This window comes from Euprymna scolopes, chromosome 33 (assembly GCF_053919585.1).
Source record: "Euprymna scolopes isolate OS-2025 chromosome 33, ASM5391958v1, whole genome shotgun sequence".
NCBI lineage: Eukaryota > Metazoa > Mollusca > Cephalopoda > Sepiida > Sepiolidae > Euprymna > Euprymna scolopes.
In genome coordinates, this window is record NC_136514.1 from 80,101,271 (window position 1) to 80,123,974 (window position 22,704).

General features: G+C 33.1%; 2 protein-coding genes across 2 annotated transcripts in view; one reads left to right on the top strand and one right to left on the bottom strand.

Annotated features, from left to right (window-relative positions):
- The window catches only part of LOC145258320 (DNA topoisomerase 2-binding protein 1-like), a 178,246-nt gene extending 165,282 nt beyond the window's left edge, over window positions 1-12,964 (top strand). Inside the window, exons 39-42 of the mRNA XM_080116401.1 lie at window positions 4,752-4,874; window positions 5,004-5,195; window positions 12,466-12,593; window positions 12,726-12,964. Of these exons, the coding sequence (XP_079972527.1) occupies window positions 4,752-4,874; window positions 5,004-5,195; window positions 12,466-12,593; window positions 12,726-12,807 (525 nt within the window). The 3' untranslated portion in view covers window positions 12,808-12,964. The remainder of the gene's footprint in view (window positions 1-4,751; window positions 4,875-5,003; window positions 5,196-12,465; window positions 12,594-12,725) is intronic.
- A 3,277-nt stretch (window positions 12,965-16,241) lies between these two features.
- LOC145258322 (collagen alpha-6(VI) chain-like) overlaps window positions 16,242-22,704 on the bottom strand; it is a 55,285-nt gene continuing 48,822 nt past the window's right edge. Inside the window, exon 7 of the mRNA XM_080116416.1 lies at window positions 16,242-16,904. Coding sequence (XP_079972542.1) covers window positions 16,327-16,904 — 578 coding nt within the window. The 3' untranslated portion in view covers window positions 16,242-16,326. The remainder of the gene's footprint in view (window positions 16,905-22,704) is intronic.

Sequence of the window (22,704 nt, forward strand, 5' to 3'; positions counted from 1 at the left end):
ATGTATGTATGTATGTGTGTTCGCTTTTTCTGTATGTCTACAAAAGGCTTCTTTCAGAGAAGCGGTCGCTCGCTTCACAACTTTTTAAGACTTTTTATATCACATATAAATCGTAATATCTCACAGTTAACAACGAAGCTCGCCTGTCTATTTAATTTGCTCGATTTCGGGAAGATAAATATTCAACATTTGTCGCTCGCCGCATGTGGGTTAGTCTTTTTCCTATAACATCTTGGGAAGCGTTCCCGCCCCGCAGTCAAACTTGACCTCATTAACTCATTAAAACGGGCACCTGCAAAATCCAAGTAATTAAATAAATTCAAACGTGTTTCCGTTAGCATCTCGCGGTGGGGCAATGGTTAACGTCGCACGTTTTTTTGTTTCACACTTTAATTTACAACTTTGCCTCAAGGGTTCAGGTTCGATCCTCATACTTATTTTTTTTTTTTACCCCACCCCCACCCCTGGAGTTTCCACACACACACACCTCCAAACACCCGGGTAACGCCGGGTACCCCTCGCTAGTTTATACATAATTTGAGCATCTTAAAAAGTGTGACTGTGTAAAAATTATACAGAAATAACATCAATTTTATGAATGCGGATTTCTTACAGGATATCCACTAACAATACATTTGATTTTTAGTAGTGTTGGGACGATTCCTAATTTTTATACGATTCCGATTCCGATTCCAGGAAAATATTGATTAACGATTCCGATACCAAGTACGATTCCGATTCCGATTCCTAGGGAATTATTGTTTTGAAATATACCAGGTAGTTTTATACTTATGGTCGGGTAGTTCCCAAATATGTTCTCTAACTTTGGAAGAGATATTTTATGACTACACAGTCGTGTTTTCGTTTAAATAAAATTATTATATAGTAAACTAAACGGAAAAATTTGCAAAATTTATTTTAGAGAAAATTTATTTTACTTAATTGGAATACAGAAAAAAAAAAAACAAAGAAAATAGAATTAATCCTTCAGAGCAAAAACAAATAAAATAGAATTTATATAACAGAACAAAAACAAGAAAATTAGAGAATAAATTAACACAATTCATTACTTTGGTCCTCATAATTAACAGATTTAATGAATTAAATAAAAAAAATATAGCGGAAGAGAAAGAAAATATATACTAATTAAATATAAAAAAAAAGATAAATATTTAATTTAATAATTTATAAATGAGCGTGCATAATTCACAAAGTGTAGTTAACACCTATTGTTTTTTCTTACTTTTTCATTGCTTTTACACGTTGGTTCTTACGTAAAGAATAAGTTTAGCCAAACTAATTTTGAAATAGGGTATATCAAAGGAACACATTTAAAAACGATACCACTATAAAAACAAATGAAATACTAGATAAAATTGAGCAAAAATAATTACCAAAATTACAGAAAAAGATAAAAGAAAAACAAAACAAAAAATGGTGAAGTTTGTTGAGTGAAATGAATTATTGAAAGAAAATTAATTGAACTAATAGAAATGTTAAAAAAAATGTCACATTTCAATATTTTTTTAATAATTAAATTCTCAGGGTTGTCGAAATTAAAAATTAAGTGATTTTTTTTAATTAGACTTCTTTCGAAGCTTGTTACCTTGAAAAATACATTTTAAACCCTGTTTTTTTAAAATAAATTGAAAATAAAACGCAATTAAAAAAATTTAATTGATAATTGAAACTTTAACAACATATTAAACATTGAAAAATTACTTATCTCACAAATTAACGTCCAATAAAGTAGATCCAGTCTTCATACAGGAATTCGGTTATAATAAATATATCTTTCCCAAACCTTACAAATTAAATTTTTTTTTTTTTTTTTTGAGAGAGAGTTCTTTAAAATCGCCGGGGAATGCCGCCTAAAATTTTAAAGAAGTAAATTTTAGGAGTTTAGTGCCTTTCAAAGACGGTTATCATAATTTATTATCATCATTTAATTTCCTTTTTTCCTCCCCCTCACACATTTCCACGTGGTTCAGTAGTTAACCAGTGCTCCTGTTGCTGTCAGTCGGCTATCTTTACCTAAGTTTTAATTTCTAGTTAAAAGAATTTTTCATGAATAGAATCAGCATTTTTAAAAATTATATTTTAGTTGTATATATTGTATTTACTCTTTGAAGTTAAGGAAGGTTAAAAAAAAATTGGTGACACCTAGATGGTGACTTAGGCAAAAAAAAAAAAAAGACACTGCGATTTCGACCCGCACTAATAAAACTGCTCTGAATGACTAGTTGGTAATTTTGCTAATTTGCAGATTAAAAACCGACATTGTGTCTAACTTTGTGTCTAACTTTGCCCTCGCGGGGTGCAATTAAATAAGAACCTTTAGATAAACAATGCTTCTAAACTGAGGTAATTGTAATTTTTTGTTCTGATCGAAAATGCCCCTTTTTGGGGAGCTGGATATTCCCCAGATTTAAAACCAACCTTGTGTCTAACTTTGCCCTAGCGGGGGTGCAATTAAATAAGAACCTTTAGATAAACAATGCTTCTAAACTGAGGTAATTGTAATCTTTTGTTCCGATGAAAACTGACCCTTTTTTTTGGGGGGGGGGGCCTGGATATTAAAAATCGACCTTGCGTCTAACTCTGCCCTCGTTGACGGCAAGAAAATAGGAACTTTTACAAAACCCAAAATGAGGTTAGAATTTGGGACCCCATAGCTTTAGTAGCACCTTTTGGTGTCATTTTTACCTAGTTATTCACTTGTGCCATTTTTACCGGTGCCATTTTTACCGAGCACCATATATATATCGTTTCTTTCTCATTTTTCCACAGTTAAAAAAAATGAAATGTCATCAACTGATTTCATAAGTACAAAATTTTTCAATAAAAATCGACAAAAGGTTTTGCAATGACTAATTTTCTTAAGAGTTTATAATATTCTAAAAAAAGATTTTAAATTAAAACGTAAAAATTCCATAATATATAATAAATAAATTCTATTTTCGCACCTAAGCTTGGCTGAAAAAATTTTTTTTTGGAGGGGGGGGATTGTCACCCCTCTATGGCTGTCACCAGGGGCTGACCGCCCCCCCCCCCTAGCTACGCTAGTGGGTATGAGCCTCTGAACCCTCAGACTATTTTCGGGCATTTTACAGCTTTCGTTACGGTACGCTCGCTTGCACACTAAGGCTATTCGTGTGCCATATGTGCACCCACACTCGTATTAAAGCGACATAAGCGTAGTAATCTTTCGCGGACAATTTAAAATTAGATGGAAATTAATGTTTAAAAATTGCGGATAATTTTGGAAAGGCAATTGTTTGGTTCTTTTTGTAAATGTCGATAATACACTACCACGACTTGCCTTTAAAATCTTACTTTTCATATAATTTCGGGTGTGTTATAAACAAATATTGCATTCAAAATTGGGGCCGGCAATAGTTTTTAAAATATCGAAGGAAGCATCTAACACGTGTTTTTGATTGTTTATAAAGTTCATGGTGTTTTTTTTTGGGGGGGGGGGTACAAAAAACATAAGCCCCATGTCTTTTTTAGAATAAGTTTTATTTTTTCGGGATAAAAAGAAAATTCGAAATAGGTATTTTATAAAGAGTTACTCGAGAATGGAGTGGCGTTTTCAGCACACCTAAATCTACTTTCAAAAATATATTTTTCTATACGAACGTGAGACAAGCCCTAAAGTAAAATCATACCAAAAATGTTATTTAATCTAAATTAAAACCAATATTTCTCTGAAATTTGTAACGCTCAACTTGGATTCAGCTATATTTTATTTTATCTTTTTTTTGGGGGGGGGGTATCTGCAAAGAAGTTCCAAAAAATATATCTAATTGCTTCATGAGCTGAATATTTTAATAGAATGTAAATTTAAAAAAAAAATATTTGAAAATTGACTTACCCAGTAGTAGCTTAAATTAAATATAAAGCTGTATTTAAGAGATAGCAAAATAATTGTTTTTGTTTTTTCATTTTCTGAAGACCTTAACCGCAAACCACCACTTAGCATGTGTAGTTCTAATGTTATTCCAATGATATTCTTTTTGAAACTTCAAAAGAAGCCGACTGTCAAAATTTTGCGAAATAATACGTGATCAATTTCATTTTAGAGATATTTCTTTCAAAAGCCTTATTTGAAAAAAAGAAAAAAAAGTATATTGTTCTATTAAACCTTTTACTGTTTAAATAATTTGACTTTGCTCATTTTATTTTAAGAAAATATAAGTTGAAAAAGCATTTTCATTCACTACTAGAAGATTTGTTAGTAAAAAAAAAAAACAGTCGCCAAAAAGATAAGCGTATTTTTTAAAATTTTTACTCGCAGTGTAGAGCCCTGCATACTTCTTTTCAAGTTAACTCTTTTGTAGTTTTGATTACAATAGATCTGAATGAATGAATCTTGTAAGGGAGGGGGCACTAAGCATTGCCCTGTTAGTAATGAATTTCTTTGGTTTCTTTTTATAACATGCTACATTTCTCTCTTGTGGTTAGAAATATCAGGACATTTTTTTCTTTTTTTCAACATCAGACTAAAAGAATCGTAATGAAGGAATCGGAAAATTAAGGTATTTTTTAACGATGCGATTCCGATTCCGATACCTTCCAAAATACACGATTCTTACGATTAACGATTCCGATTCCGATACCTCCCAAAATACACGATTCTTACGATTAACGATTCCGATTCCGATTAATCGTCCCACCACTAATTTTTAACCACATCTTTGATACATCTTTTTTTTTTTTTTTTTTTTTTTTCCATTTTGTTTGTTTAGGAGGATAAACACGAATGGGGCAGTGAATCAACAAAGAGTGTTCTTGTTGGAGAGTCTTCCCAGACAAAGAGTTTAGCCGCAGCTGCGCAAAGGTGGCGGTTGAAGATTCTAGAATTAAAAAAAGTAACTCTTTATATTCTATTAACCCTTTGTTTTTTTTTGTGTGTACCAGATCAAAGGGGGGAGGGCTCTCTCTTTCTCTTTCTTTGACTCTCTCTCTCCTACATTTTTCTTTTTTTCTTTTTTTGCCAGCAAGATCCCAATTGCCGAGGTGCATTCGACAATTGGTCTGTCTTATTATGTACAGACAAAAAGAAGGAGAGTAATTTTGAGCGACTCCTGAAAGCCGGCGGTGCCAAGGTGCTCTCCATACGGCCACCGTTTAATTCTAGTATTGAAGCAACACATGCTTTCTTGGAGCTTAACAAGATCCCCTTGACTACGGTAAGTGTGTATGTGTTCTTCTGGTTCTTAAAATGCATAATTGACTAAGTTACAGTTGCTACCTATACTATTGGATAAGCTGAGTCCAAATACCCCATGGATATATTGCAGTTATTTATGTATTAGTATTGTTTGAGAATGGAGTTAACACATTCACTGCCAGCTATAGCTTTATTAAATGTATTGTCATTGCCAAGCTATTTTTCTGAAATTTCCAAAAAATAAAATCAACAAATAATGCATATGAATATAATATTAAATTTGTATTAATTTTTAAAGGAATTGTCACATGACATCTATATATATAAAAGTGAAAATGCGTGTATGTATGTGTGTTCGCTTTTTGTGTATGTCCGAGAAAGGCTTCTTTCTGAGAAGCGATCGATCGACTCACTTCTTCTTAAAACTTTTTATATCACGTCTAAATGATAATATCTACGAGTTAACAACGAGGATCGCCTGTCTATTTAATTTGCCCGACTTTCAAAAGATTAATATTCCACATATTCGGATCGCCACATGTTGCTTTCACTTTTCAGTATAAAAACAGCGAAACTGGATTTGAACCAGATGTAAACGTCATGTCAACTATCCCGCAGTAAAACAGTTTGACCTTATTAAAAACTGGGGAATAGCGTGATGTTTGACATTCACTTTTTAATCGCTCTTACATTGACTCTCGCGGTAGTGCAGTTGTTCAGGCTTAGCCTATGATCCTCAAGACTCCAGGTTCGAGCCGACCTGTCAACAAACCCCCTCCCTTTTTTTTTTTTTTTTTCCATTTTTAAAATCGCTGTTTTTTATCATTTTCTTTTATATTAAAACAAGGTTAAGTTTCCTTTTTGTTCTTCTTTACCTCCCCCCCCCAAACGGACACACCTACAAGCACCTGGGCAACTCCAGTCTCCTCCCTCCCTCCTAGTTTTTACTATTTTAGTAAAGGAATTGTTAGTTTTTATCAGTATATTTTTTGTAATAAAAATAACTCAAATCGGCTTTTATTTACAGTGAATCATTCAACTTATAACATATATATATTCACTAGGAAAAAAACATAATACACGGCTAGGGCCAAATACAAGATAACTCGTAAACATTCAATTCAATATGTGTTATTTTGAGATGCCAGTTCAAATTAAAGACAGTAATCGTACGTGCCAAGCGCGCATTGACTAATAGAAAAAGAATCTTGTTATTGCAAGTTTACTCGTAGTGGGCAAGGTTAAGCAAATGCCTGGGTACAAGAACACTCGTAGTTGGCGACGAATGTATTAACCCATAATTCCTTTTAATTATGAGTAGAATATGTTGATGAAACCCAACTGTCATGTTTTCAGTTCCTGATCTGTGTATAAGTCCTTATCACATGTCGCCGTCATCAGGAAGATATTTCTGTATCCAAAATCTCTCAACTGCTGATGATGCTGATGTTCATTTATAAAATAAAATGGTGCTTATTTAGAATTACACTTAATTAAAAAAAAATGTTTCTGAATTTTTTTAATGAGAATGGGTTATTCGTATCACTTGGATTCTTCGGACTTCTGTTCTCATCTTTCTTGAGTGTCATTTTCACAACGTTTCGGTCAATGTAACCTCTCTGAGTTTCTCCAGGTGTATCTTGTTGAACTCTGTAATGTTTCTGCAAACTCTGGAATTTGAACGAAATTTCAAATGGGACCCTTTATTTACTTCACGATGGGTAACATGCTCTCATTTTGTCAACACGCAAGGACTTGGGTGGTAGTGTTTAGAGTACTTGAAAAAAATCAATTGTAAAATTGATAGCATCCTGAAGCTTGAAGGTTCAATTATTGTTGTATATTTATCTAATAAGGGGGAACGTTGTGTGATCGTCTAGTGGTCCAGTTGTGTGTGTGTGTGGTACATGTATTTTTGAGACATACCTTCATGCGTCGTCGATGTTAGTCCACCTGAATTCATCTTGTATCTTGGAGGGAGACTGGTACCTGTTTTGGGACAAAGATTTATTCACTCCAAACGATGAATTGGTTTTATAGTTTTTTATTCACCTTCCAGATGTCGACCGCAGAAGGATGGAAGTGAATCTCTGGCTTGCGTAGTACACGTCAGCGCCCACCCACCCCCAGTAAAGGGGAGGGAACGATTGTTAAGCCGTCCGTCGCCTTCTATGTCTAAAACCAATCTCCTCGATTCAGCTAACCTGATCACGTGACTCACACGCATCCAATCAGCTGACCCTCACTTCCTGTAAATGTGTCTACAATATAATTTACACACCTCCCTGTCTTTCTCAATCCATTCTCTAACATTCTTAGTGTGGGCGACCAAAATTAAATTGCGGATTACTTAGGACCTCGATCCAGTCATGGCTAACAGAACAAGAGCATGCTACCCTCGTGAAGTGAATAAAGGCTTTCGTTTGAAATTCCGAGAGACCAGTCACTTTCATAGAATATGAGAGAAAAGACAGATGGATTGTTTATCTTGTTCTATCTAATTTACATGGTGCATATGTTCAGCTTTTTAAATTGTCAGTGGTTACATAATTGGACTAACAGTTACAGTTGCTACCTGAACAAGTACTTTAAAGGAATGTGCTTTGATAAACTCGTACACTTGTGCCTCCTCGACAAATCTGACAAGCAAAAAAATCCCACGCTTTCACTCTAGAGATCCATATATTCTGGAAAACCTATTCTAACAGTTTCCTTCAACCTGCTGGATTTTAGAATTCCCTTCCTGTTTCCTACTTTCCTTGTGATACAATAGGTACCCATTGCCCTCAAATGCAAGCAAGTAGAAGAAAAAAAGAAAAGGAAGTAGGTAAGAAATGGCAAATAGAATTTATCACTAGACAATAGACTGGAAAGTAGACAAAAGAAATGACATGGGGACGGTTGGTCAGAGTGATGGTAACAATGGACCCGAGATATATTTAGATTTGGCTTGCGGGTACTTTATGATTGACAATGAGTTTTATGACATTGGGGAGTGGCTATGGGATTAATAACGGTAGGAACAATTTACAGGTGGGCTGAAATTTTTTAGACTGGATTGTTAGATGCTTAAGAGTTGAGAGCTGGAAGCAGTTAAATCAACTAATTGACATAAATGACCTCTACAGTAGATATAGATGTGGGCTTAGCCTGGAGAGGGTCCATGATGTCACACACACCTAGAGTCCAGCCGATATATCTGTGAAGTGTCTGTGTTTTCCTTTTGTTTCCCTATTTTATTTTATTTTTATTGTTTCTTTTTTTTTGTGAGTCTATGTCCTCTCCTTGACAGCTGCCAGTATGAGAGACGACGACAACAATACGACCATAAAAATATGAATGAAAAATCCACGACACACAATGTTGGGGCAGCGAGCAATCAGTGAGGCCACATGATATTACACCCTGACTGTACTAACCTGTAGAAATTTAAATGTAATGTGAACAAATATCTTGCTACTCAACTTCCTACATACTGCGCCTGTAAACATGGTCCCAAATACTAGTCCCTTATGTTTAGACAAATATGGTGACTGCTTCACTTATTTGTGTCAGGGTTTTCTAGGATTGACCATGGAAATGTTGAAAGCTGGCATCATTGATTGTCTTCAGATCTGGCAGCTCATCAGGGATCCAAAGTTTGAAAACTCAGTGAATGAAATAGAACTAAGCATTTGTTCTGATAGTGAAGAACTTTATTGGCCAGAAACTATGCCGAACTTGTCAATAACATGCTGATTGCTTTCAGAAACCTGGGCTGCAACATGAGCTTCAAAATGCACTATGTATTTTCACATATGGATCAGTTTCCTGAGAACCTGGGTTCAATGAGTGACAAGCAAGAGGAGAGATGGAGACCAGGTATCAAGGTCACTGGGATGCAGTCATGATAGCTGATTACTGTTAGAATCTAATGTAATTACCTTTATCAATGCCCACCATTTAGTTTACAGTAATCAATGTAGCAATACACACAAACCGATAAAACGCTTTGGATAATCACAGATTTCAAAGGGGTTCTGCTAAAAAAGTCATATTTTAAAAACCAACGCACTAAGTTCTCAAAATATCACCGTTTTGTTCGGAAATGAATATACTTTCAAATGAATTAGTAAATAATAACATACATTATATATTTTTAGAGTTTTAAGCAAATAAAGTGATAAAAATGTGAACATCATAAAACAGCATTTCCAGTAAATTTTTGTAAAGACCCCCCCCTCCATTTTGTAAATGCTCATACCACGTTTGTATTAAGAATTTTGTCATGTGAAACAAACGAGAAAATATGTCACTTTAATATTTTTAGATGTCTGAAATATTTGTGACCACTGTTTTTTTTATTTATTGTGTTAAAACAAAAAAAAAAGACTTCAACATAATGAGTATTGAAAATTTTGAAAAGATTTTCTTCGGACACCCACTAGTAAATAAAACAATCTTTTTACTGTTTTTATCCATTAAAAGTATAATTATAAGTTATTTTCTCTTGTGGTAGCTAGCAATTTAAAATCAGGATATCTGAGGGCAAAAAATCGTTGCTATTGATTTCCAGTGCAAAACTGTTTTGTAGTATTAGTAGTAGCAGCAGCAGTAATAGCATGGCTGTCAACAACAGACGTTTTTTTTTTGTTGTTGATTTTTATTCCTGGACGATTTTTTTTTTGATAATTGAAAATATGAATATAAAAATGTTCTTACATGTTTAGTTAGTTTAATTAGAGTTATTCTGTTATCAGAATATATAATCATTAAAGCAATCCAAACCAGTCCAGCGTAATGAACTTTGTCCAGCTTGCAATTTCTCGCATATTTCTAGTCAAATCTTTAAAAATATTTATATGGTTGTAAAGACAAGAAAATAAGCTTTCTAAATGTATAATTTGTGTGCATTTTGTTTTGCTTTGAACAACCGAAAATGTGAAATGATTTTTTTGTTCATATGTACGAGTGGTACATCTTCCCCACTCCCCACAATTTTTTTTATTTTTGTCTTTTTTTTTTTGTCTTTTTTTTTTTTTACAATTTTTTTCAACGGATTATTATCAAATGGACACTAATCTACCAGATTATTTAAAAAAACTGCAAAAAAAATGATCAATGTTTAAATATTTTTAGGGGTGCTCAGTTTCTAGTGAAATTAAGAAATAAAAAAAATGTCTTAAACTGGAAAGCTTAAAAACGAAATAAGGTGTCACTCTGAAGAAAAAAGGACTTGAAATGTAATTGAAAATAAAAATCAAATTCATTCAAATTTTGTGAATAATTTTTCACCTTTATCATTTTTTTTGTTTTTATATTTAAATGGGTAAGCAAAAAATACTTGATACTTTTTCAAAACAGCACATTTTCTGTTAGAGTAAAGTCCCTTGTTTTAAATAAACTTCATTTTTGTTTGTTTATCATAATTCTTGTAAAGAATCGTTCACATGACAGCTTTTTTTTATGCTAAGAATAAGTAGGTTTGAAAACACTTTTTAAAGATTGTGGCAGGCTGGCCTAATGATTATCATATTTGACCCCTCATTTGCCTAAGTTTGTATTTTTAAAGTAATTCGATGTTCAAAATCTAAGTCATAACATTTTCAAAAGCCAATAATTATGAACCACTAATCATAAATATGAGTGTCAAACACCTTCTTTTTAAAAAAAAAAAAAAAAACTCTGTTAATCCTACTTCTAACCCTAGGTATGAGTGGCAAGCCTCCTCCTAAAATTTTCTTTAGCCCTAACAATAATATTAAGTCTGAGTAGTGACAAGTTCCCCACCAAACAAAATTCTTCTGTACGCTACATATAATTGTCTAAAAAGAAAAAAAATATATACTTCCTTAAAAATGTATGATTTATCTCATAAAAATAAATTGGTTAACTGTCCTAAAACGCTAGAATGGCCTCAACTTAATGAATTATTTTGCATTCAGTTTGTGAAACTAACCCACATTCTAAATTCTAAAATTGTTTTTTTTGTTTCTATCAAGTCTCCAGGATGTTCACACATAATTTTCCTTAACCCTAACCTAAAGTCAGAGTAGCAAGCCTCCCCACCTCCCATAATTGCACAAAGACCCTCTTAAAACTACACATAATTGTCTTATCAAACACACATACAGGATTTATCTCCCATAGAAAGCATAGTTAACTGTCCTAAAATGCTAGAATGGCCCAAAATGTATCATTTTACATTAAATTCTAAAATAATTTCTGTTTATAATTCACTAAAGTTTTTCGAGTGTTCATACGTAATTGCCTAAAAAGGTAGAAACATATTGTGGAGAAGTGGTCAGATAAGGTGGGGAAGTAACGAAAGGTGTTAATCTACAATAATACCAAAGAAATATTGTAATTTATTCATTTTTAAAGTCCTAAATTTTGATTGCAGTTTCTTGTACATAAAATGCGTTATAATTCAACTTTGAGTTCTCTAACTTCTTTTCTTTTAATGGATACATGGCATTTTAAAGGAATTGCAGCATATTTATGTGCATTTACTATAGATTATTTGGAAACCATTAATTTCTTTAAATTTTTAGCGGCATATTCTGATTTCTTGCACAAAAATACACTTATATAGCAAATTTCATTGCTTAATCTTTTGTTTTAACAAAGATATAACATTTTTACTGAAAAAGTAGTGTAAAAAATGTGACAAATGCATATGGTCTTAAAGATGGAAAAATATTCAAACTTGTGAGGCACAAAAATAGTCATAACTTCCTTATTTTAATACGATTTAAAAAATTTACCAAGATTCTTTCTTAGCTCTTCAATCTCTTTCTATGTATGCCATTAATGAGATGCTTTAAATTTTTTTCATGCCTATTCTTATCAATGTTTCTATCAGGTAATCAATATATTGTTAGCAAAACATTTTTTTCTGTTAAAAACATTTAGGATGATATGTGTTCACAAAAATTAGCTGATAATGCCACTAAAATGTAATCCATTTTGTCACAAGATTTAAGTGTTTTTTTTTGTTTTTGTTTTTTTTGTTTTTGTTTTTTTTTTCAAATCAAATTAGCACAAAATCCTGATCTGATGGAGAAAAACAGATGCGATTTCATGATTCAACCGTGCAAAAATACCCTAAACCAGTTGTGAAAATGTAGACAACATAAAAAAATAAAAAAATTATTGTCCAGTGTAATCATTGGCTGTTTTTTTTTTTTTTTTATTATTATTATTATTATTATTATTATTATGATGATTATGATTATGATGATGATGATGATGATTATTATTATTATTATTATTATTTTATTATTTATTTTTCTGCTTTTGTTTTCTAGGAAGATCTGGAGGTTCTTCTGCAAAATAATATCTTATGTCTCAGGCCAGACTACATTGCTGCATTTTTGACCAGTGATGCTCTGCCTGAAGAATTCTGTCCTCCTGAAGTTGTAGCTCTCCGAGCAAGGTCAGTGTGAATTTTGAGATGAATAAGAATTTAAAAAAAAAAAAAAAAAGATTAATTATTGTTTACTTTATTCAAGTAATAGTGATCACAGGGGGAGACAACTCCTATTTACTTTTTTCTTTTTCTCTGCAGGTTGAATTTGTCAGATTCGAATGTGAGGAAACGGAAAAGCACATTGGTTGGCTTGGATGCAAAGCGAAACAGAAATCTGTGATAATTCGAGACTGATTTGAGCCATCGTTTATTTAAAAAATAAAAACTTTCACATTTTTTTCTTTTTTTTTTTTTAAAGTCTTTTAAATTTACAAAATGTTTTAAGATAAAAACTTGTCCATCTTCATTAAATAAATAAAACAAAAAGTAAAACAAATCATTCATTTCTCATATATATATAAAAAAAAAAAGAAATTCAACACAACTTGTTAGGCATTTCTCATTCACATAGTCTTGGTGTTTCTTACAGAAATTGCTTCATTTTTTATGGGTCCTATACAAGCGCTAATATATTTATATTATATTTTTTTTATTTACAGAAAGTTTAGACGAGATAAGTCATCAGTACCGTCGATTTCAAACCTGATAATAGAGGACTGTTTTAGATACCCGTATCAAGCTGTCTTCAGCTGATAGTCATCTTTTGAAACTGACGGTACCGATGACTTATATCATCTTACCTTTCTGTAAATACAAAATATAAATTACATGCTCTTATTTATATATATATATGTATAGATATATATATATGTATATATATATGTATAGATATATATATATGTATATATATATGTATAGATATATATATATGTATATATATATATATGTATATATATATATATGTATATATATATATGTATATGTATATATATATACATATATATATATGTATATATATATGTATATATATGTATGTATATATATATGTATATATATATATGTATATATATATAAATGTATATATATATGTATGTATATATATATATATGTACATATATATATAGATATATCTATAAAAGTGAAAGTGTCTGTTTATGTGTCTGTGTACATTTCCCTACACAATAACTCTGTCAATTTTAAGTCTACATACTCGAAATTTGATATACAGGGTACTGAGATTTGGGAAAATCTTTGTGATTGGTTTTGGCCGGAAATTTGACTGTTAAGGGGTCAAAGTTCAACAATTTGACCTTTGAGAACTCTACCAAACTCCTCCAACAATTTTTGGTCTAAACACTTGAAAGTTTAGATATGGATTCCTTGGACATGGATCTAACTTAATAACGTGATTTGAGCCCAAAACAATAAATGTTAAGGGGTCATAATAGGGGTCAAATTTAAAAAAAAAAACTGACCTGTGCGGTCTCTATCAAATTACTCAGACAATTTGTGGTCTAAACATTTGAAATTTTACATAAATGGTATTCAAAGATAGGGCAAGCTTTTTCATCGGTTTTGGGTGAAAATTTTTAGTTACCAATATATAAACGTATGTATGTATATATGTATGTCTGCCCAACACTTTCAACAGAGACGATGGATTTTCTCAAGATCACTATCGTTTTGAAGTTCGACCATTCAGACGACAAATATCGAAAAATTGATTAAAAACATTAATATCTTCACCTAAAACTGGACACTTTTCTACGGGGGGGGTCGTCGCTTTTTTCCCCAATATTTTTTAAAGTCATCCTCTCCTATCGATTGTCTAGCCTAAATTTAAAAATAATGTCACTTCCGGTTTGGCGGTGGTAGTAACAGCATAGACGTCAGGTTTTTTCCCATTCTTTTCCTCCTTTGCGGTATGGGTACTAGCTGGCTTTCCTACTACCACTTTTTAGTCTACATACTCGAAATTTGATATACAGGGTACTGAGATTTGGGAAAATCTATGTGATCGGTTTTCGGCCAGAAATTTAGCTGTTAAGGGGTCAAAGTTCAACGATTTTGTGTTTACTATAAACTTTTTCCCCAAATTTCCGATATATGTATATATATATTTTCTATACTCCTATTAATTCGGTTTTCTTTTGTGCGTATCGATATCATTATTAAAAACCATCTTTTCTATTTATTTCAAAAGAAAATACAATTTTCTTATATCTTGGTTGTGGAATTGCATTCACTAGCAAACGATCTAGCTAATTTGCATATTCTTTTAAATATTCATTTCAATCAGTACCCTATTAGTTGCTTCCGTTTTTTAATGGGATTATCATCTTTAGTTAACTATTACGTGTAATTATATTCATGCAGATATTCTAGATGATTTATACTTGCATAATATTTGCGTAAAAAAGTTTATAGTAAACACAAAATTGTTTCCATATATATTATGTATACTTATATATTTTTGTTAAACAAATCTATCTATCTGTATATCTATAAAAGTGAACGTGTCTGTCTGTCTGTCTGTGTACATTTCCCTATGCAATAACTCTGTCAATTTTTAGTCTACAGACTCGAAATTTGATATACAGGGTACTGAGATTTGGGAAAATCTATGTGATCGGTTTTCGACCAGAAATTTGGCTTGTGACCTTTGAGAAGTCTACCAAACTCCTCCGACAATTTTTGGTCTAAACACTTGAAATTTTGGATATAGATTGCTTGGACATGGATCTAACTTAATAACTTGATTTGAGCCCAAAACAATATATGTTGAGGGGTCAAAGTTAAAAAAAAAATTGACCGCTTTTTTATTTTTATTTAAAATTTTTTTTTGCTCAACATACACCTCCAAACACCCGGGCAACGCCGGGCATAAATACTAGTATATATATATATATATATATATATATATACATATATATATATATGTGTATTTATATGAGAATAAAGGAAATAATATTCCGACAAGGTAGAGAAATGAAAAAAAAAAAAAAAATCAAGTCATATTACTATATAACTTGGTTTCATTTCTCTCTCTCTCTCTCTCTCTCTCTCTCTCTCTCTCTCTCTCTCTCTCTCTCATATATATTTGTTCTTGTTTCCCCCCTCCCTCCACTACATACTATGTCATAAATAAGAAATTTCCAAATGATGGTATTTTATTTTAGATTTACTACATGACATTTTTCTTGGCAAAACATACTTCTTTGTTTACGTATATATAATATAGGTATGTATGTGTGTGTGTATATATTTGTGCACGGGAATGTGTGCGTGTGTACCTATATCAATCTTACACCATTAAATAAAGAAATTTTAACAATTCAAACATTTTGTTTTTCATTTTAGTGTTTTTAAATCGTTTGATATTACACAGAATCTTGTTTACATAATTGTTTTTATTGTTTTATTCATCAGAACTTACTGTCAGGCATGTGTATGCAGTGTGATGTTTAGGGCTAGGACAACGGCATATTCTTTTCATTGTTTTGATCCTAGAGTGTGTAGCCGTTGATATCTTATATAGAGTGATGTGGTTCTTGGTTGATTAATTGTGTCCAATTTTGTCAGATATATACTCCAGAGTCAAAACAATGAAAAGCATATGCTGTTGTCATAGCCCTAGTGATGATGTATGAAAGTGAAAAGTGGCTAGTGAGAGTTGAGGACATGAGTTGCATGAACAGAAATGATATAAGAATGATACAATGAAATGCATAATGTTAGCCTTAGAGATACGGTTAGTCAGAAAACAAAATAACATTAAAATAGTTAACCATTCTTTTTATTTGTTATATTTTTGTATATTTTGTTTATTTTGTTGTTGCTGTCTTTTCGAGGGGAGGGGTTATGGTTTAACAGGTCCACAATTACCCTCAAATATTCGCTCCTTGATCAATTTGATTGCTTCGTCACCTGATCGGATTATGACATTGTTTTTGTCTCCACTTATCGCGTTGAGTTCATAAACATCAGGGTTTCCAATCCCAAGACAAAAGATGTTCACTCCCTCTGACCTGAGGGAGCGGGCAGCCGTATGAGTCACAAACAGGTCATTGGATGCGCCATCGGTGATCGCAACGACAACTTTATGAGAAGTTGTTCGGGCACCGCTATGTGCTTGGAACGACTGACTCTGAGCTAATTTGAGGGCAGCTCCTGTATTTGTGGAACCCTTGGCTCTCTGGAGACTGTCGACGGCCTTCTGTAAATCTGCTGGTGTCCTGTGTGCACCTAGGTTGAACATTTCTGTTGCCTTATCGGCAAACGTGATGACAGCGACCTGCACATCTTGCAATCCGATTGTGTGTGAGGCAATGAATTTAGCTACCATGCTTTTCTGTTCCTTAAATTCTTCATCGGTGGTTGTGTCGGAATTATCGAGCAAAAAGACAACGTCTGCCATCTTGCTGTTTTTGTCACAAACTGTTTAAATAGAAAGAAAACACACACACACATATATATATATATATATATATGTTTTATTTTTTTATTACCGTTTTATCTGTTTGTTTACATATGTTTCGGATGTTGGACCATGTTTACGATCCAACAGCCTTATCAGACCTTACAGAAATGAACCATTTCTGTAAGGTCTGACGAGGCTGTTGGATTGTAAAGATGGTCCAACATCCGAAACATATGTAAACAAACAGATAAAACGGTAATAAAAAAAAAAATAAAACGCATATTTGCTCTGCAATAGTATTGAGCACTCTCTTCAGGTTTTTAATAATTACCAGTTTTACCATATATATATATTATTTGTCTCACGTAAGCATTAATATGTCACTACTCATTCAGGAGCATGTGAAAATCAACCAGTTACAAGTAACTAGAGACCTCTTCAGGCAATATGGCTTTAAACAAAAGTTTAGTTCGTACACTCAGGTTAGATTATGGACGAAACTTTTGTATAAGCAATATTGCTTGAAGAGGTATAAAGTTACTTGTAACTAGCTGACCGGAACATGCTCATAAAATGCTTATGTAAAACAAAAAGTATATGTTGCCCTACTTCAGAATTGAGCACTCGTTAAAACTTCATTGATTGCTTTACCTCTGGAAAATATTAACCTGGAATTATATATATAAATGACAATAGTCTATATTCCAAATTTAAAGATGTTATCCATTTTACTGTTTATTTCTTTTAGCATGTTAAAATGTCCAATTTATATATATATATATATATATATATATATATATATATATATATATATTTAAAGTGATGGTTGTGTAGTTCCAACGAGAGAAAAAATGTATATTTAAAAGAGTGTAGCCATCAACAATTGTGGTTTTTTTTTTAAAGGTTTTCATCATATTTTTATTTTAAAATATTTTTATAACGCGTTTCGAGCTTAGGGTGTGCTCTCTTCAGATGTTTTCGTAAGAAGTTTTTCTTTAAAATAGGAGTTTGTACAGTTACCTCCGCTGATATTAAATATGTTTTTCAGAGTGATGCGTGTGTTCAGACATTCTGGCTCCAACTGTAAGTGTTCAAATGTCCGGTCAAAGTTATTTTCAAAGAGTGTTTTTTAGTCCATATGGTGAAGGTTTTTATGGGTTTTTTAGGGTTCTTTTTAAAGACTTTCTTTCCCCATGTATAGCATACACTCACACACAATCACACACGCATACATATACATTCATGTACATGTACACATGCACACGCACACGTACGCAGGCACACACACATACACACACGTACATACATAGAAATATATGTAGGAGCATACATATATACATACCCACCTACACACTCACACACGTACTCGCATACATCCACCGCTAACAATTATTTTTATTTTTTTATTTTATATATATATATATATATATATATATATATACTTTTTTTTTTTTTTTCCCCAACCAAAACACGCATGTATATATGTGCTTAATCATTCAGACATACGTACACGCACCCACACACAAACAAGTAAGATGGAGAATAGGTAGAAGATATATATATATACACACACATACACGCACATATATGTACACACATATATGTATGTGCACATACACTCACAAACATCCACATACTATGTAGGCACATACACACACACAGACATATGTAGGGGCTCACACATACGCGTATATCCATATCCACACGAACACATTTACCCACTCATACATGTGCATACATATGTATATATATATATACACACACATACATACGGATGTGTATACACTCATCCACCCATATATATATATGGGCACATGCACTCACAATCACACATACACACACATATTCCTACATCCCACCTTATGTATATATTGGTTGAAGTTTTCTTTCTAATCCAAGCACATATGCATACATGGATTCGGTCACCCAAACATAAGTGCACGTATACACACAAACAAGATGCAGCATAGATAACAGATGATATATACATATACACACACGCATACACAATCATATGTGCACACCCACGCATACACACATATATACACGCACACACGCGCACATACATACGTATAATTTCTAGTTGTTTGTTTAGTTAAGAGAAATGGTACTGTACTGGGTATGGGCGCGCGCGCCCGCGAAAGTGTGCGTGTGCCTTATTGTGCTTTTTTTGTTGTTTCGTGTGTGAGGGTGCACACCTACCCAAGCATGCATGCGTGTAAGTGTATTTTGTGTTTTGCCTATTTATGTGTATAATTATGGAGAGATGTTTAAGGCGGGGTTAAACTTTGCTATGAAATTTTTTTCTTGTGTTAGCAAGTAGAAGTAGTTGTCAGTTTGGAAGATGGGCATTATCTCGAATCTGCCTCCACTGCATGTGTGTATATGTTGTGATACATGTAGGTGTCTATTTTCCGCGATTTTGATGTTGGATCGGTGTAGGGCTACTCTATTACTAAGGTTTTTTGTAGCGCCTATGTAGGATTTATCGCATGCTGGACATTTTATTACATAGATTACGTTTTTTGAGGTGCAATCTAGGTTTTTTTTAATTTTTAATGTTTGTATGGGGTTCGTAAATGTGTATGTGCTTCCCTCTAATATTATGTTGCAGACTCCACATCGTTGTTTGTTGCATTTTGTGACTCCTTTTGTTGCGTCTTGATTGAGTTTGGATGAGGTAAGAATGCGTTTTAGGTTTTTGGGTTGGCGTTTGCTATTTATTATTTTTGTTGTTTTAAGGAAGTTGTTTAGCTTGCTGTTTTGGTTAAGTAGGACGAGGTTTTTCGTTATCTCTGTGAAAAGCTCTGGGTTGTTTGTGTTGTGTGTGGAGACGTATGTTAGGATTTGTTCTTTGTTTTGTTCTTTAGGGATTCTCAAATCTTCTACTGGTATATTTGTCGCAAGTTGGATCCCTTTGTCTATAAGTTGTGATGGGTAAAACGTGATCTATGTAATAAAATGTCCAGCATGCGATAAATCCTACATAGGCGCTACAAAAAACCTTAGTAATAGAGTAGCCCTACACCGATCCAACATCAAAATCGCAGAAAATAGACACCTACATGTATCACAACATATATACACATGCAGTGGAGGCAGATTCGAGATAATGCCCATCTTCCAAACTGACAACTACTTCTACTTGCTAACACAAGAAAAAAATTTCATAGCAAAGTTTAACCCCGCCTTAAACATCTCTCCATAATTATACACATAAATAGGCAAAACACAAAATACACTTACACGCATGCATGCTTGGGTAGGTGTGCACCCTCACACACGAAACAACAAAAAAAGCACAATAAGGCACACGCACACTTTCGCGGGCGCGCGCGCCCATACCCAGTACAGTACCATTTCTCTTAACTAAACAAACAACTAGAAATTATACGTATGTATGTGTGTGCGTGTGTATATGTGTGTGTGCGTGGGTGTGCACATATGATTGTGTATGCGTGTGTGTATATGTATATATCATCTGTTATCTATGCTGCATCTTGTTTGTGTGTATACGTGCACTTATGTTTGGGTGACCGAATCCATGTATGCATATGTGCTTGGATTAGAAAGAAAACTTCAACCAATATATACATAAGGTGGGATGTAGGAATATGTATGTGTGATTGTGAGTGCATGTGCCCATATATATATATGGGTGGATGAGTGTATACACATCCGTATGTATGTGTGTGTATATATATATATACATATGTATGCACATGTATGAGTGGGTAAATGTGTTCGTGTGGATATGGATATACGCGTATGTGTGAGCCCCTACATATGTATGTGTATGTGCCTACATAGTATGTGGATGTTTGTGAGTGTATGTGCACATACATATATGTGTGTACATATATGTGTGTATGTGCGTGTATATATATATCTTCTACCTATTCTCCATCTTACTTGTTTGTGTGTGGGTGCGTGTACGTATGTCTGAATGATTAAGCACATATATACATGCGTGTTTTGGTTGGGAAAAAAAAAAAGTATATATATATATATATAAAATAAAAATATAAAAATAATTGTTAGCGGTGGATGTATGCGAGTATGTGTGTGAGTGTGTAGGTGGGTATGTATATATGTATGCTCCTACATATATTTCTATGTATGTACGTGTGTGTATGTGTGTGTGCCTGCGTGCGTGTGCATGTGTACATGTACATGAATGTATATGTATGCGTGTGTGATTGTGTGTGAGTGTATGCTATACATGGGGAAAGAAAGTCTTTAAAAAGAACCCTAAAAAACCCATAAAAACCTTCACCATATGAACTAAAAAACACTCTTTGAAAATAACTTTGACCGGACATTTGAACACTTACAGTTGGAGCCAGAATGTCTGAACACACGCATCACTCTGAAAAACATATTTAATATCAGCGGAGGTAACTGTACAAACTCCTATTTTAAAGAAAAACTTCTTACGAAAACATCTGAAGAGAGCACACCCTAAGCTCGAAACGCGTTATAAAAATATTTTAAAATAAAAATATGATGAAAACCTTTAAAAAAAACCCACAATTGTTGATGGCTACACTCTTTTAAATATATATATATATATATATATATATATATATATATATACTGTTTTAACAAAAACCAAGACTTCAAAGAATTGATTGATAGCAACAAAAAGTGTATTTCATTGTTAGTTACAATTGTTTCAAGACCATTTGGACAAATTCAAACATTATGCTGTTTGAAAATTTTCACATGAGCAGCCTTTCTTCAGACTTATTGAATAAAAAACACTTTAACAATAAAACATTATGGAAACCATTTCCCTTAAAAGGAAAAGAAAACAAGCGAAACTATTTTACCTCTGTTGCATCCTTGCAAGGTATTTTTTTGCTTGTTTTGTTTTCCATAATGTTCTATCATTAAAGTGTTTTTTATTTAATAAGTCTGAAGAAAAGCTGTTCATGTGAAAATTTTCAAGCGACATAATGTTTGAATTTGTCCAAATGGTCTTGAAACAATTGTAACTAACAATGAAATACACTTTTTGTTACTATCAATCCATTCTTTGATGTCTTGGTTTTTGTTAAAACAATATATGAATGCTCAATTATGAAATATGATAATTTTGTAGCTTACAGTTTAAATCATCTTTTTTGGTTAAAATTTATTGGTATATGAACGATTACTGAATTATATAAACTCAGTAAAATTCGGAATACTACAAATAAGACTATATATATATATATATATAATGGACTCTCCCGTTGATTTTGAGGTATGTGCTTCCGCCACAACAACTAAGTTGCTAAGAAATCCACACAGATGATTGGTTTATAGTGGTGAAGGCTTTGCGTAGAACCAACCACACTTTTTGGTATTACTGCTAACCTTTGTTGGTGCCGATGACTGCCACAGAACAAAGTATACAGTAGACCACAGGTTTTTCATCAGTGTCCTTCTCCTAGATGCGCACGTCTGACAAAGACTAGGGGTGCCTCTCTCCCAGTGAATTATACGGCACAATCACATTCACACAGTGGTTCTTGCCAGATCACTGAAGTTAAGCAATGTTGAGTGTGGCCAGTACCGGATGGGTGACCATTTGGAAAGGCTAGGCACTGTATGTACCACGCCGAGTCATAGAAATTTCCGGGTTGGTATCTGGAGGCGCATTAAGTCCCTGGGAGAGATGCAACCCCCCCCCTCCCCCCGTATTAATTAAGACATGCAAGAGAAGGTAACTCTGATGTAAAAATCGGCGTTGTACTGTGTGCTTTGTCTTGTGGAAGTCATCTTCACTGACAAGGATTAGCAGTAATAGCAAAAAGAGTGGGTTGTACTACA